The 16042-nt window shown below is 39.9% G+C and overlaps 1 protein-coding gene across 2 annotated transcripts in view; it reads right to left on the bottom strand.

The window, feature by feature from the left end:
- plppr1 (phospholipid phosphatase related 1) overlaps positions 1 to 16042 on the bottom strand; it is a 60879-nt gene that overhangs the window by 2349 nt on the left and 42488 nt on the right. For both annotated transcript variants that reach the window (XM_074691010.1, XM_074691011.1), the window contains exons 4-6: positions 9875 to 10007; positions 5816 to 6066; positions 4403 to 4579 (exon numbers count right to left, since the gene is read on the bottom strand). In XM_074691010.1, the coding sequence (XP_074547111.1) occupies positions 4403 to 4579; positions 5816 to 6066; positions 9875 to 10007 (561 nt within the window). The remainder of the gene's footprint in view (positions 1 to 4402; positions 4580 to 5815; positions 6067 to 9874; positions 10008 to 16042) is intronic.

Consider the following 16042-nt stretch of genomic DNA (forward strand, 5'->3'; position numbering starts at 1 on the left):
AGTTAAATAATAACCTGCATGCTCCACTGTGGGATAAGACTGTTTTGAGTAAAAGACAAAAATGAGGATATATGGAATTACTGAAGTTGCTATTTATTTAAACTATAAGTTTTTAAATGTTTAACAGCAGTTTGGTTACAGAAATGACCATTTGATTGTACATTTTACACTTTGTAGACTAAATCATAGTTAAGCCTTAGTGTCAAGTTTGGACTAACCCTTTCCCACCAGCTTTAAGGGGCTGGATCAGGTATCAGTGCCGATACCAGATACAAGGATCGGATTGTTGCATCCCTAGTTTAAACTATGGTTCTTTCTGAAGCTCCTGCGAGAGGCTTTCAGTTTGTGATGATTTCCACTTCCCCTATGGACAAGTGATAACTCCTAACCCTAACCTTCTCTTACCTGAGACAAAAATGCTCATCCTGCTTTCTATAAACACTTAAATATATCAATCACCATACATTGCAGCTGAGAAAAAAAGAGACAAAAAGCTTTTTTTTTTCCAGTGAGCTGTTGATCATCTGGTATGAAACTAACCCTCCTGCAGTGGCTACAGACATTAAAAATTACGATACAGAAATTTCATTAAATAGTATTACTGTGATTTTCAGTATCTGTTATATGGGTGTAAATGCTCAATCAAACTATGTGTGGGTCCAAAGCTTCCGCTCTCATTCAACACATTAAAAGGAGAAAGTGTTCATCTTCTTGTCTCACTATAGCCGAGGCCTTGATCCTACATTTATATTTCAGATAAATCTTGTAAATTAATTTTACTTAAAAATTCACTTTTCTGTCTGTTTGTCTGGATCTTTAAAGAGTACAGACAGCACCAAGGTTGCCCCATTTTTGCACCCCTTGATCAAAGAAGGCAGTCTGCGGGGGAATATCACCCCCAGGCCAACCGTGCCCTCCGGCATCAGCAAAGGAGAAAATCTAGCGGGTGATTCACTGATGGAGAAGTGAGGTTTCCTTGTTTAAGGCTGTTCATGGGGAAGGCGACCACATTGCTCCCAGACCAATCAAATGAATGAGTTAGAGTTCATGGGCAACAATCTGAATGCAAGACGCCATCATTGCAGGTTCCCCAAAACATATGAATTCTTAAAAAAAAGTAATAAAGTCTGGGTATGAACTAAACCTGAGGTTTATTGAATAAAGTTGGTGTATTACTTCCCAGAGCTACAAAGTACTGCTTGTTTGGTTTCATCTTCTCTGATTTCATCCAGCCGAGGTTTATCTAAAAGACAATAGGATCCTTCTTTCTTTCCTTCCTTTTTGCTGCATCCCCTCATCTGTGCTAAGACAGACTTGTTAAAGTGGAAATCCCATTCTCCTTCGCCTGTCACAGTTGCAAAAGAAAACAACAAGATCTGGACTCTGATGCTTTGTACAAACAAAAAAATGTGTCAGCAATTTATTTTGTATTGCAACACCAAAATCGTGAAAGCCTGGAATTAGGGATTTAGATGAAAAGACATTTTGATATTCAAGTGGCTTTGCTTTTGTAAGGCCTGTCAGAGGGTCAGCGTGTCTGTCTGTTTTGTCCTGGATCAAGTGGGCACTTCTGTCTCTTGAACATCATCCTGCAGCTCCTCAACTGAGTGCTTACCACTGATCCCTCAATCTGCCAGCAGAGGACAAACCTCTTCAAAGGCAGTCAGTGTTTGATGAGTCCGTTCAGATCATCTCTCTGTGGGCGCTGATAGCACAGGGATTTGAGCTACACCTGCTTTCTACTCTCTTTGTACCAATTAATTTCTCTCAGGGTAGTAGTCCATCACATCGGCTCAGTTTTTGGTGACAAGATCTTGATAAGCTTCATCAGGACCATTAGACAGATGTGTAGTTACTCTCGCTTCATGATTTACTGGTAATATGGTGGAAATGAGGAGGTTCAAAGATGCTGAGGTGGTGATTGACTTTCTTGTGTTCATCTCTCTCTGGAGACCAATGACTGAAAGTCAGTCAGTTTTCATGGGTCAATCATTAAAAGCTCATATCCTTTATTGCAAGCTGTGTGCTCTCGTGCTCCAAGGACAAGATTCTCCAAGTGAGCCACACTACACCCAACATGCTTTTAGCTTCAAAGACAAATGCAAGAAAAGGTCTGATTGAAACAATTCACCAGTAAACCCTGCTTTCATTCATTAAAACCAATCAAACTTTTATATTTATCTTTGTCCATGGATTATCACTCATACAAATCTGGACCCCAAAGCTCCTGTTAAGCTTTCTTTAAAGCTCCCTGTTTTCACTCTTTAACGTCCTACATTTTTCAGAAAAAAGTTTTTTAACATAGCATCTTGCACTTACATTTTGCTAGGGTTGTTGCAGTGTAATGTTTTACTGTGTGGACGATCTGCATAGAAAAAGAAACCCCTCTCTTTTCTTTCTTTTTGGGATAGTTAGCACTGAATGAATTTAATATTAATTTATTTAAAGATAGAGTTTGTAGTGTCAGTGTCTGCGTCTGCCTTGAACCCCCTCCTCAGCCTGTATGTTGATTTTTTGGTTGTTTCGAGGCGTTTCTGGACAAAGAGTAGGCCTGGTTACCTCAGCCAATCACAGCGCGCCCACTGCGCAAGTGACTTAGAGTGCTGATTAGCAAGTGGAGTGGTCGGAGGCTATGGGTGTGTGCTGCCGCTGGCACTGAGCCAAGGAGGAGGAGCCCAGTTTGAAAGTTGTGTTTACTAACAAATAATGAAAATTCCTGCAGATCCTACCTTTAACATCAGATACATATTTTCTTGTCCTGCAAAACTGCCAAGTTTACTGCAACCCACTATTTCCGGACACACTACTCATGTCAGGCTTACAATAGGTTACATATGTAAAACTATTTCTGAAATTTTACGTGTCTGATGATTATTTTCTTTTGTCCAACCTTTGTAATAATTTGTTTCACAGATGATCTGTCAAACACTTTGGTTTCCCACTAGAAAAACCTTTCAGTATTTTGCAGTTCAAAAATAGATATATCTTTTCAAGGCCATGTTTTTTAAACATTTTTTTTTGCCAGCACAAATGATTTCCTCTGACCTTGGTGTGAATCTTATACGATGTGTTCTTCTGTGAGAAATCTTGTTTTATAATTTCTCTTCTTCTTTGAATCAAAAAGCCACCACATCAAATAAACCTAACAAACTCTGAAACTATTTTTAACTACGTTCAGTTCATGTCTTCCCCCTCCTTTCTGTTCTCTCACTGTTTCCTGCTTTGAAGCTCAACATCCAGAGGCAACACTGAACAAACCTCTCAGATGGTAAACCACTTCCTTTTTGTTTTGTTGGGTACCTCCTCACAAAAAAGGATACAGCTGTGAGCACCACATCGCCTGTTAACTCAGCGCAAAATCTAATTTTGACAAAGCCATTTCAAATTACAGCCAAACAACTGTTTGGCAACACTTCACAGGAGGCTGGTGATATCATAACAGCAGGGCAGGGACTTGCCCTGTTGAGCAATCCCAGCGCAGTCTGCAGAATGTGGACCCTGTTGAGTCATTTGTTTTCATAAGACACAACAAAAGTCACAAGAAGTGTACCCCCTCCTCCTCCAAAGCTCACTTCTTTCGCTTCTTTTGCCTCTCGCAATTCTTCCTTCCTGAGCTTTTTCTCAAAACCAGCGGCAGTGCTGATTTCAGTAGAAATCCACATGCCACCTCAGTGTTTTCTCCTTTCTTCTTTTCCCCCCTTTTCCCCAACCAGTGGATCCTTTACTTTACCCTCTATCCAAACACACCCTCACCAAGCTCAGACTGAACCATGCTTCTTCCTGTTTTACATCCCCCCATCACCTCTTCATGAACTGCTCTTTAAATTCTTTACCAAACTAATGTTTCGCCACTTATTACACATGTCTGAAGTGATACAAACATGTTCAGGAATTTTCAAAGTCAGAAACTTTCCACAGCATTTTTTTGGAGTAAACTGTAAAGTTTTAATGAGGAACTTAAATTTAGTTCAAGTACATATATTATAGCATAATTTTGACTAAAAAAGATTTACTGCAGTGTCACTTGACTACTTGTGCTTTTCCTTGACCACATAGCAGCACTTTGCTGACTGCAGGGATATGGAGATCACACTCCCTTCATGCACTGTGCATGATGCCCACAGCACAAAATCATTAAAGGCACCACTCAAGGACTACATAAGATCAAGTAGAGAACGTCTACAAATTTCCCAAGCCTAACTTCTCATAGAGGTTTCTGGCTGAGAAAATACTGGAGGTTTTGGTAAGGTCTGCAGCCTCAGTTATTAGTTTATTAAAAGATTTGGGTTGTTTTCAAAGGTAAAGTAGAATTTGTTAAAAAAAAAAAAAATCAAAAAATAACTTGTGACCAGAATCTAACTTTCTGCTAATCCCCAGCCCAACAGTCTTCAATCATACTCACGAGAAACAGAGCAACAGCTGATCCCAGTATGAAACCAGCTACTACATCCGAACAGTGGTTTCGGTACTCTGAGACTCGGTTGAGGCCTGTAAGGAAGGCTGAGCAGAGAGTGCCCAGGCAGAGTACAGGCTTGGCCAGGCGGCTGGACTTGGTCTTGATGGTGCTGGTGATGTACATCTAGAAGAGAGGACAAATAATTTATCTCCAATTAAAGACCAGAAATAACAGGTTATTATTTCTTAAAGTTTTAATGATAGAGCAAATCAGCTGGAAGTCTTCCCACAAAAACAGAGTTGGGCACTATTTTAAATTCAGAAGAGAAAAACATCTGCACAGTATGACAACAGAAGACTTCTCTATTCACGTGATAAGGAAACATTAGTTTGAAAGATGTGAGAGGACTGTAAGTGCTGCGTAATGTATACTTAGTATTCCTACATATGTTCACACTTGCTGAGCTTTTATCTCCTGCAGAGCTGAAATGTTTCAAACGTGTCTTTCAATCATCTTTATGTCAATACGTCTTTGTATTTCATTCCCTGCAGCTGATAAACTTAACGTTTATACTCATGGGCTAAAATGGAGACACAAACAACCATTAACTCACTTACAGACAATTTTAGAGTCCCTAATTAACCTTATGAGCATGTGGGACTGTGGGAGAAGGCCGCAGTAGCCATAGATAACCCTCACATGCACAAGTACAAGAATCAGCTGGAGGAAAATAAAACCTGGAACTAGGGATGGGTACTGAGTTAGGTACTTTTATGGGTACTGAATTCTGTAAAAAGTACCAGGTACCGTTTTACATAAAATCAAAAGGTACCATGTTTAGGTACCTAAATGCATCCTTGTGACTGTGAGAGAGTGGAAGAGTAGGCAATATTTCATGTCGGACATGATCACAGCATTGCAAGGTTATATAGTGAAGAATAAATATGTTAGACTGAAAAAAATATATATTTTTTTACCACATAAACCCAAAGAAGTACCAAAAATGAGTACCGTTGAGTACCAGTACTGGTTGCCAGGTACCGGATATCGGTACCGTATCGTTTCAACTGTGAAAGGTACCCATACCCACCTGGAACTCTGTTGTTGTGAGGCCACAGCACAATACATCGCACCACTATGTGTGTTTTACTTAATCTTGGTATCTGGTGTATCTTTAAAAACCTGTCAAACATTTGTCAAAGCCAACCCTAGAAACAGTCATTTATTTCTTAAAGGGTTTCATTTTCTTACATGAAAGTCTGAAGATGAAAAAATGTTTGGTAAATACACAAGCCAGAAAAAGAAGTCAAACAATTCCTCTTTATTAACCCACTTAAATGTGTGTGTGCCATTGTTTAAACATCTCTTTCTGTGAAACACCTCAATGTGTTGCTGTGTGCTTTTTCACAGCCTGCTTACCGTCAGGTAAACGGCTGAGTAAACACTCAGTGAAGCATCCTTAGAAGGAAAGGATCGGCGGGCATTTTCCACGACACCAGAGGGCCCAGTGCAGATGTTGCCGTTGACAATAAACTGATGATTAAAGCGACACTCTGTGCCTGTGTAGTTGGGCTTGCAAACAGAGAGGAAGTAGGGCGACAGACCTCCCGTCACCACCTGGCCTGCGTTGACAAAGATGTCTGTGGCAAACAGACCAAAGGCAAACACACCTAGGGCACACAGATAAACAGAAACACAATGAGAACTCATGGCACCAAATAGCTCACACACTCACAGCAGAGACAAGTCTGCACATGGATACTAACTCCATATTTCTATCATACATTACATTAAGTCAATTATGGGGTTAAATTTGTCTGAGACTATGTGCAAAACTACAGGGGGAAAAAAGTACTACTCACTGAGATAAGTCTCCAGTGGATCTTTCTTGAACAATCAAACATTAACCTTGAATGCAAATCGTACTGATGAAATATTCCAATTAACATGCAGCTGCCTAAGCACCTGCGTTTTCTTTAATGCTGCCTTCATCTCAAATCAAAGTAGAAAAGAAAAGCAGCTCTTTATGGTTTTTGGTTTTTGCAGGCTTAAATGAATAATTTGAGAGTTTGCACCATTCTGACATTTTTAGCCCCAGTAAAAAAATAAAATAAAAAAAAAAGATATCTCAGTTTTGGCCAGTATTAAGTTCACATTATTTATTTACTAATCTGATTTCTTAATCAGGCTTTTTTGTGTCTCCTTCATGCTATTTTAGCTTTGCCAAGCAAAACTGCTTAACAGCACTGATGACATAGTATGTTCACCTGGTTGTTGTAAACACAAGAGTGCATAGTACTGAGTTGCCCTACAGATTGGCTTTTATTCACAGATATAAGACAGTTGCAAAGTGCCACCCCGTTGTGGCAGCCTGTTGAGGCAGCTCTCTCTTCTTTGTCCGTTTCCTGTAATTTTTTCATCTCTTTCTCATCATCTTTGCATTTGGAGTGGGTCATTACTTTTTATGGCTCATTTGTTGGTCACGGACACCAACTTGGTTATGCCCTCAGTGACAATTTTACTATTTTTGCTCCAGTGAGATCCTCCATTGTAAACATGTGAAATCAGCTGTTAGTAGCCTGTAGCATGTTAATGCTAACTGATGCAAGGCCTGGTGTTCCCCACAAGGTGAGGAGAAGTGAAGGCTATGTGCTGGTTCTCAGGTGTGAGCTAAGAAGTGATGACATCGACCTGTCCTTCCATCCATCATTATTGGGAACCTAATGCTGCGTTTCCACCAAGCAGTCCGGGTCGGTTCAGTACGGTTTGGGACGGTTTGGTACAGTTAAGCCTGATCCCGTTTGCGTTTCCACAGCAAAACTGTGCCCTCTCGTGGTGGGCGGCGTGTAAGTCGGATGCAGAAAGCCGCAGCTGTTAAACAATAGCGTGACACCGTAGCAGCTGACCCCGCTATTAAATCCAACAAAGAAGAAAATGCGACACAGTAAACAAAGAGCATGGATGGAAGACATGCAGCATTTCGTCTTCTCGCATTTCGATTGTCAAGAAGCTCTCTGTTACAAAGTGCAATCAAGCTGTGTTTCAGAGACGTCTGTGTGCCGCCAGAAGAAATGCAGCCGGTGTCGGGGTAAGTGACGATTCTTTTGACCAATCAACCGTCTGCAGTGTGTTGCTCCACCTTCCGAGAGTGGATCGGTTCAGTCTGGCACCCATACGAAAGGGTCCCAAAAAAGTAGGCCGGCTCGTCTCGGTTTTTAGGGATTTGTCCCGGGATGAGTCAGTGGAAACGCCACTAAAAGCGCACCGTACCGAGACGAACCGAACTGGTCTGCTTCGTTGGAAACGCGGCTTAAGATTTATCTCCAATATGATGGACAAGCTAGCTGTGCTAATCCAGCAACAGAGGGAATACCAGAAGGCAGAGTAGCATCATGCTATTCACAGCGTAGCTATTAGAGCTAACATCGGACATGAACACCACATTAGAAGACCTTCAACTGCTGTGAGTAGACAGGATCCAGGAGACAGAGACTGAACAGACTGCTGAAGAAGCTCAGTCCTGGACCCTGTGGAGGTGGAGGCTGGCTGAACTGGAGAATGATGGACAAGCTGTCAGCGTCTATTTTCTTATGGACCTTTTTGCACTTTCTAAACACTTTCTTACTTTTATTTTCTTGATTGCTGCTGTGACTTCTGAATTTCTTTTGGGGGATAAATAAAGTGTTTTCTATTCTATTTTATTCTGTTCTATTCTATTTTATAAAATTATATTATATTATATTATATTATATTATATTATATTATATTATATTATATTATATTATATTATACGTAGGATCTAACTTTTTGAGTTGGTATCAGACTAATACCCAACACCAGCGTCAGATCGGTTCATCTCTAATTAAAAGTATTGAGACGTGTGAACAGGAAGACTGGAATGAAATAAATTTACACGAGGAAATAGAAAAATTGACAACAGGAAGACATTAATTAATATTAACATACTGAAAAAAATTGCATCTCATATGAATGATTGCACTGACACTTGCAGCTCACCAGGCCCTGACCAGTGTCTGCATCAATTCTTTTGCTGTGAAATATGACTGCTGATTATCTGGCCTGCTTAGCCATGAAATTACACTGCTTTGTATTCTCATCCAGGGAGGGCTGCACAGGGATAAGAGGGGGAACAGGAGGGTTCCGGATGCCTGTGAGGGGTACAGGGACACAGTTGTGTGAAGGGCATTGAGAGGAAACAGAGACAGGGAAATTGGGGTAAAACAAGCGAAAGAGTGGGGACTGAAAAGCCTCAATGATGCTACAAATTTGAAATATTGTTAAGAAGCTGACTTTAATAACTAAACTGCATTACTAAAGGAACTTATGATGTGAATTGTACAAGTTGAAGGGGTATTATCTGAAAATGGACAATGCAGTTGGGATTATACCAGGAGGTTATCTCCTGTATTAGATAGAGTCTGTCAGGCTACCCTGTTCCTCTTAAGAATTGCGGAAAATGTGGATTCAAAGGTTGCTGAAATGTCTTCTAAAAATAGAGCTTCATGGTGACACAAGTGCATTGCGTGATACACCTTATGTTGGTATAAACAGTCTCTTTGTAGGAAAGAACCTATTTTATATAACCCAACATGAGATCCAGCATTTCTGATTAAGATTTGTTTCAGTGGATGATGCAGTTTCAGAGGAGCTGCAGTGAAGGCATCACAGCTGGACTCGATCCCAATTGGCTCCCTTCACTGAAGAATTACTGAAATCCATTCAGTCAGGGGGTTTGCTGTATTTAAACTGAAATGCCTCAGTGAGCTAGTTACCTTTGCAAACCTCACCAAAAATGACATTTAAATTAAAAATCACAATGTCATGCTTCTCTGGATCCAAGCAGGTCAATATATAATGAATGACAGAACTTAACCAGACTCTGTTAAGCCATGCTTTGAAGTGTAAATGTCGTTAATAGAATTATTTCTCCTCAGATCACACTTCTTTTATTCTCAGTCTCTTCTGATGTTTGTTTCTGTTTTTATTCCCCAGACTTCAGGAGTTTGACTACAAGGAGCTGCCGCTGACCTCGCTTGGCCAACCTTTCCAACCTTCTTTTTTTAGTTCCTCACTTCATCCCTCTCTGTGCAGCAGCCCGTCTCAGACACAAAAGCGTGTGGTACTGCCATATATCATGTTATTCACAGCTAATGGAGCAAACAGTTATGGAGCCGCCCCCTTTTGCCCTTTGTGTGATACACACGCAGTGTACGGCTCGTCATTTTCACACGACACCAGATCATCTGACTTATCAGGGCGGCATTTTGAAGAAGCAGCTTTTCAGTATTGGAGCTCCCCTCGCAGGAGACTGACAGCACTTTTATTCATCTGTCAGCTTATGCATTACATGAAGCGTGCTACTCTCTGGTTTAAAGAGGCTCTAACTGGAGACACAGTTTGTTTGTTATCTGCACCACTTGGTTCAGTCATCAACACCAGACATGGAAACTTTCTTACCTATGAATCGTATAATGCGGCGGATAAGTGGATTGAGATAACAGCAGTCTCCTGTCACAATCGTTTTCTCCTGGGCCAGGAGAGCTTCCCTTGTTGATTTCATCACGTACATGGACACCTCTCCAATGAAAATCTGTGGAATAGATTATATTTGTTAACAAAAAGAAGTTCGGGAAAGGATAAAAACAAAATCATCGGGGCGAAAGCAAGAGAAAAAAAAAACAGCATCACTTGGGTCGAGCATTTTGCTCCTTTCTTGCCCATGAACATAAACCACTGTCTCTTAATGCAGCCTTTCTCTGGGTCCATTATAAACTGGACATTACATCAGGTCTAATGGAAAAACTGCTGCTGGAAACAAAAAAAGAAAGTCATTGCTGGCTGCCTTGGGTGATGCAGACTGCTCGAAAAAGCGTGTGTGTGTCTGAGTCGGGAAGTGTGTATATTATCAGAGCATATTTGTGCACACACATGGATGGCCTTTGATGTGAGCGGGTGTGTGTTTGCTCACAGTGGAGTTTGTTTTGAGGCACAAGACAGGTAACAAAATCCCTCAGCTGTGCTCTATCCATCCTATACTTTTATACTGCCAACATATTTCTGTGAATGGGACTTTAAACTTTTCTTTTTGTGACTAAAATTAGCGAACGAAACAGATGATGTGACATTTAAAAACATGGGAGAACAGTACAAAGAGCATTTGACAGCAGTCACATGAAACATGTTATTAAAGCTGGGCACTAGATTCAGACGTGTCTGGGGTTTCACCACAAAAAAAGTTAATATTTTTGAACATTTTTATTTTTTTCTCTGACTGATGACTGACTTAGCATGTGAGTGCAGAAGGAAAGAATCATCAAATGCATAATACAGAGAAATTCATCTTCTCATCCATAATGACCCAGAAACATCTGTCATCAAACGCAACCACATCCCAGAAAAAAAAGCCTTTATGTTCAAAGTTACTAAAACTACAAAAGCTACCAAACTTGTGTCGTGCAGTTTGGAAATGATTTAGCAGTGGTTGTGACAAATCAAAATGCATTTTGAAGAAGCAGAAATGGAAAGAAGCTGTTAGCGTAGCAAGCAGCTGACACGATTTCACCACAGGCCAAATATGGGGCTGTTTGAAAATAAAGTTTATCTAAATTAAAAAATAAAGCATCAGACCTGTGAATATCAGAGTTATAAAAGCTGGTAATAAAGTTCAGTTTGAATTCTTTGAATTCTGTGAAATGCTGCTAATCAGAGAGCCATTTCTGGGTACTCTCTATAAATGATGACATTTTCAGGCAACTAGTAATTGCCTTGAGGTATTTGTCTCACTAGAGTCTGCATCAGCTTTGAAAAGGTTAGCTAACACTGACTGATCATCTTATTTCAGCTCCTGTAACACCAGCTCTCCTTTATACAAATGTCATGAAACTGAAATTAACTGACTGAAAACAACCATCTCCGACATAACGCGTCAGAAACACAGGCAGACTGGCATTCAGCTGACACCGGTGTCTGAGCAGGGGATGAAAAGGCTGGAACACAGATACGAATGTGCAATAAAAACTGTCTGAAGGCTGACAAGTTCTTGAGAGTAATTTGTTTAACATAAACAACGTCAGGAAATACATTTCTGGTCCATCTGCCGTCTTAATAACACTGACCCATCCAGTACTGCAGCTGATTTGAAGGGTTTGAATTCTGAAATACCCTCGAAGGCCGTGAACAGGAGCTGGGGTTTCAACAGGCGTAAGTAAATCCCCAAAGTTTTGAGGCACAACTTTTTGAAGTTATTCCATCATGCTCACACACTCTTATCCATTTTGACAACTTTTCTGTTTAGAAACCAGTGAATGACTGATAGTTTTGTTCATTGTGTTCTATTGACTGCCACAACAAAGCAGTTTTTGATCAAGAACCTGCTCAAGAATGCAACATGAGGCTGCAGAAAATGTGCTGTTGATTGTGCTTTGCAGGGCAGACAGAGTGAGTTATGATTTGAAATATCAGAATCGATGCAAATGTATTGACTAGCCAGGACCAGAATCATCAAAAATGCCTTCTGGAGAAAAATGTTTTGTCTTTGATGAACTCTCCAATTCTGCATAAATTCAGCTGAAACTACAAACAACAGGCAGGTAACAAGCACCATAATCAGCATAATTATCCAGAGCAAAAAAAAAGCACATTTGAAGAAAAACTCTCCTGCTCTGATCATTTGGTTTCTATAAGTGCACACACACATCATGAATATTGGCGCTGTAACCACAAGTCTGCGTTCTGTTATTGTGTTTGCTGTTGATGTTTTTAGTCACTTTCCATCTTCCTCTTCTTCTCTCTTCCTCTCTCCTTCTCTCACTGTCTGTCTCCCTTAATCCCTTTTCCAATGCCAACTCATTTGAGGCTGGAGGGCTATTCAACATGAGTCTGATTCTGCTCAAGGTTTCTGCCTTTTGAAAGGGTTTTTTTCTTTCACTGTCTCTGACTAAAACGTGTTCTGCTCGTGCTGGATTATAGAAAGATAATAATGCTTGTAAAACGAGACTGGGTCTAATCCTATCTTAATAATATAGAATATGATACTGTCTAGACCACAGGTGTCAAACTCGTGCCATGGAGGGCCAAGAGGCTGCAGGTTTTCGTTCCAACCAAAAACCCTGCCAGGTGATTTCTTGATTACCACACCTTCAAGCAGAGAGCAGGGACTAATTAGTGAATTCAGCTGGTGGAGTTTATGGTTGGAACGAAAACCTGCAGCCTCTTGGCCCTCCATGGCACGAGTTTGACACCTGTGGTCTAGACCTTTTCTTTTAGTAGAGAGCCTTGAGGTAATATGTGTTGTGAATAGGGATGGGTATTGATATGAATATATCGACACCAATACCGTTATCGATTCTATTCATAGATCTGATTATTTTTGATTTTCTTATCATTTCTTATCATTTCTTCCTCTGAATTTTCTGTGTACAAAAAGTAAGCTTTACAGTTTTTTTTGTCTCAGCAACACTTTGTTGAGTTGGTCACTGGATCTGAATATCTCTGGATGTAAATCAAGGGGAAACAACCGGTTAGTAAAAATGAAGCCTATGAAGAAGTGCAAAAAGTTGCTGTTCATCAAGAATCTGCTTGAGGCTGGCTGCAGAAAGACCGGAAGCCACAAAAAACAGTTTGGGGCTAAAACGGTGATTTCACTTTCGGCACATACCGTACAGTGAGTGAATTTTTCGTAACTCTGAAGTTTAGAAGTTATTAAGATCGTTTAATTGTCCAATCAGAGACACAGCTCAGTGACTGGTGGGCGCCCCATCGCTGTCCGAAAGGAAACTCACAGCCGGCGTCATGTCAAATGGTGCTGCGTCCACAGATTGGTTTTATCTCATATGTCAGGAACAGACGGGTGATGTCCTGGAGGCTACGTCCATGTTTTATACAGTCTATGAAAGGGATGGGTACCTTTTACATTTGAAGCGATACGGTCCAGATGCCTAGCACCTGGCAATCGATACTGGCACTCAACGGTACAGATTTTCAGTACTTTTTTGTGTTTTATAGTAAAAACATCAATTTCTTTAAAAATAAAACATATATCTTTTTTCAATTTGACAAATTTATTCTTCAATATATAACCTTGCAATGCTGTAATAATGTCCAGCATGGAAAACCACCTACCCTTCCACTCCCTCACAGTCACAAGGATGCATTTGGGTACCTAAACATGGTACCTTTTGGTTTTACGTGAATCGGTACCCGGTACTTTTGACAGAATTTGGTTGGTAGTACCTAATAAAAGTACCTTATTTGGTACCCATCCCTAGTCTATGATGTGAATACCTAAAAATATGTAAAAATCTTTGCACACAGTCTCTGGGTTCTCGATTACAAGCCATAAATGAAATTAAAAAAATAAACAAATAACCTTTGTACACTGTTCGCGCCCTTTTTGATGAAGTGAAGCTAAGTTCTCGATCCCCACCACTGTCTTGGAAATTCTGCTGCTTACTGATGAGCATGTTTGACATGTTGGCGTAAGGTCTGGCTGCTCTGGCATAATATAAAAAATCATCAAGGGAATCATTAAGCATAAAGGCTAATATGTTGATGGATTGAACCATGTCTAATCTATTAACCTGGTTATCAATAGCCATCCCTGGTTGTAGCACACAAAGCTTTAGCACCTTTCATCCCATTCTTCTGGACAATAACCCTGTATGAGGTTCTACCAAGCAGCAACCTCTGGTCTAAAAATATAAGATAATGCTTAAGTGCTAGAATCTGCTGTTTCTCGAGTGTCTGCTTGAGGCTGGCTCAGGGAGTACCTGAAGCCATATACACACCAAGACAAAAAAAGTTGTTTACATATTAACCTATTTACAGCCTGGTGCTAAAACATCTCCTGTCTGAATTGCTAATGTCTCTATCAGCACACACTGTACAAGGGGTGAACTTTTTTTTTAACTACACTCTAGAAGATATAAAAATTGTGAGTTCGCCCAATCAGAGGCATAGCTTAGGTCACATGACTGACATGCGCCCTATGCTAGTTAGTGAGGAGACTCAAAGCTTATATCACTTTCAACATGGCCGATTTACTTCAAAAATCTGTTTCAGAAACAGACGGGTGACATTGGGGAGGATATGTCGATTAATTATAAAGTCTAAGGGTTTTACAGTTCCTATCATTGTTGTTTCTCAGAGGGCTGACTAACAAGCTGTGATAAACCTACTATACAGCTACATAACAGCACTGAATAGTGCCTGAAGCAAACTGTGGAACATTTAACAGTTAAAGCCAGAGACCCCCTGGAGTCATTAAAACTAAAACACAGCTGAAGACATAATGCTTAATACTGGAATTACCCTCATTACTAAGACAAGACACAGCACTCCAGTTGAATAATATGTAAGGTTTTACGTCAAGAACTTATTTATGCTGCCTCTAATTGGGGAAAAACAGTTAATGACCCTTAAATGCTTCCTAATGAGCTGATCATTTTTAGTATTGCTGCTAAAACATGCGGTGAAGTGAAGTGAAACAAGCCATAAAATAAGGGGCTGAATTGTGAAGAAAATGCTCCAGAGAAGCAAGCTGAATATTTATCCCAAAACACACAAAAAATAAGAAAACATAACCATCTTCATACTATGTACATTCAGTTTATGAAGTACACTGTACAAAAGATACAAAACTATCCACATGTACTCTCAAACCACATCAGCTGTTGGACTGCAACAAACTGAAGCACTCTTCAAGATTTTACCCACTTCAGTTTATACTGTTGCTTACAGTAAAACTAAGTGTGTTTATGCATAAGAATGGAGTTTTAACATAGAACTTATAAATCTGGAGTGCACAGGACCTGCTTCATTTCTTTACTGAAAAACACAATAAACATTTTACTTAATCATGTCAGCTCCACATTCAGACTTAATGCAATGAACAAAATAATACACACAAAAATTGGGAGACACAAAAAGTAGCTGCTTCTGTTCAAGATAGAGATTTCTTTCACAATCAAAGCTCTGATGGAGTGCTTCTTGAAACTGCAAGGCAAACATTGTGGTCTGTTTAAAATTAGCACCTGGGGAATAAAACGCAATACTGCTAAAAGCCTTTCTATAAGCCATTCACTCAATTAATGCAGCTTGAAATTTAATGGCTATGAAATGTGAAAATTAATAACTGACACAACAAAATTTAAAATTTGCTTTCAAAGTATTCATTGAGCATGACTTGTTGGTGCTGAACCAAGATAGGAAATGAAACATGAACCAGTCTTTAAACTGTCTGTTCTGTCATGACATCAAGCCATTATTACTCCTGATACTCCACTGGGAACACAGATAGATAACTCCCAGCAGAAGAGACAGAAAAACACAAGTTGCATCAATACATGATTCATGTATTTTTTAATTTATCTTCTGTGAGGTTTTTACAGATTGTTCTCCTCAGCATCTTATTACCAGATGTTCCTTTAAGCGAAAGCCAGAAGTTGTGAGTAGAAACAGTTGTTCTAATTATCCTACAAAACAGACCTTGGCATGGTGCGAACCTGCAGTATGTTAGATTTATTGCCGCATGATGAAAAAATGCTAAAATAAACCAAGGCTGTTAGGACTGTTTGTATGCATTTGAATTGATTCCTCGTTTCCTTAAAATATGTTTTATTCAAAATT

This window comes from Halichoeres trimaculatus, unplaced genomic scaffold, assembly GCF_033239565.1.
Source record: "Halichoeres trimaculatus isolate MK-OKI-2021-1 unplaced genomic scaffold, fHalTri1.1 fHalTri1_scaffold_16, whole genome shotgun sequence".
NCBI lineage: Eukaryota > Metazoa > Chordata > Actinopteri > Labriformes > Labridae > Halichoeres > Halichoeres trimaculatus.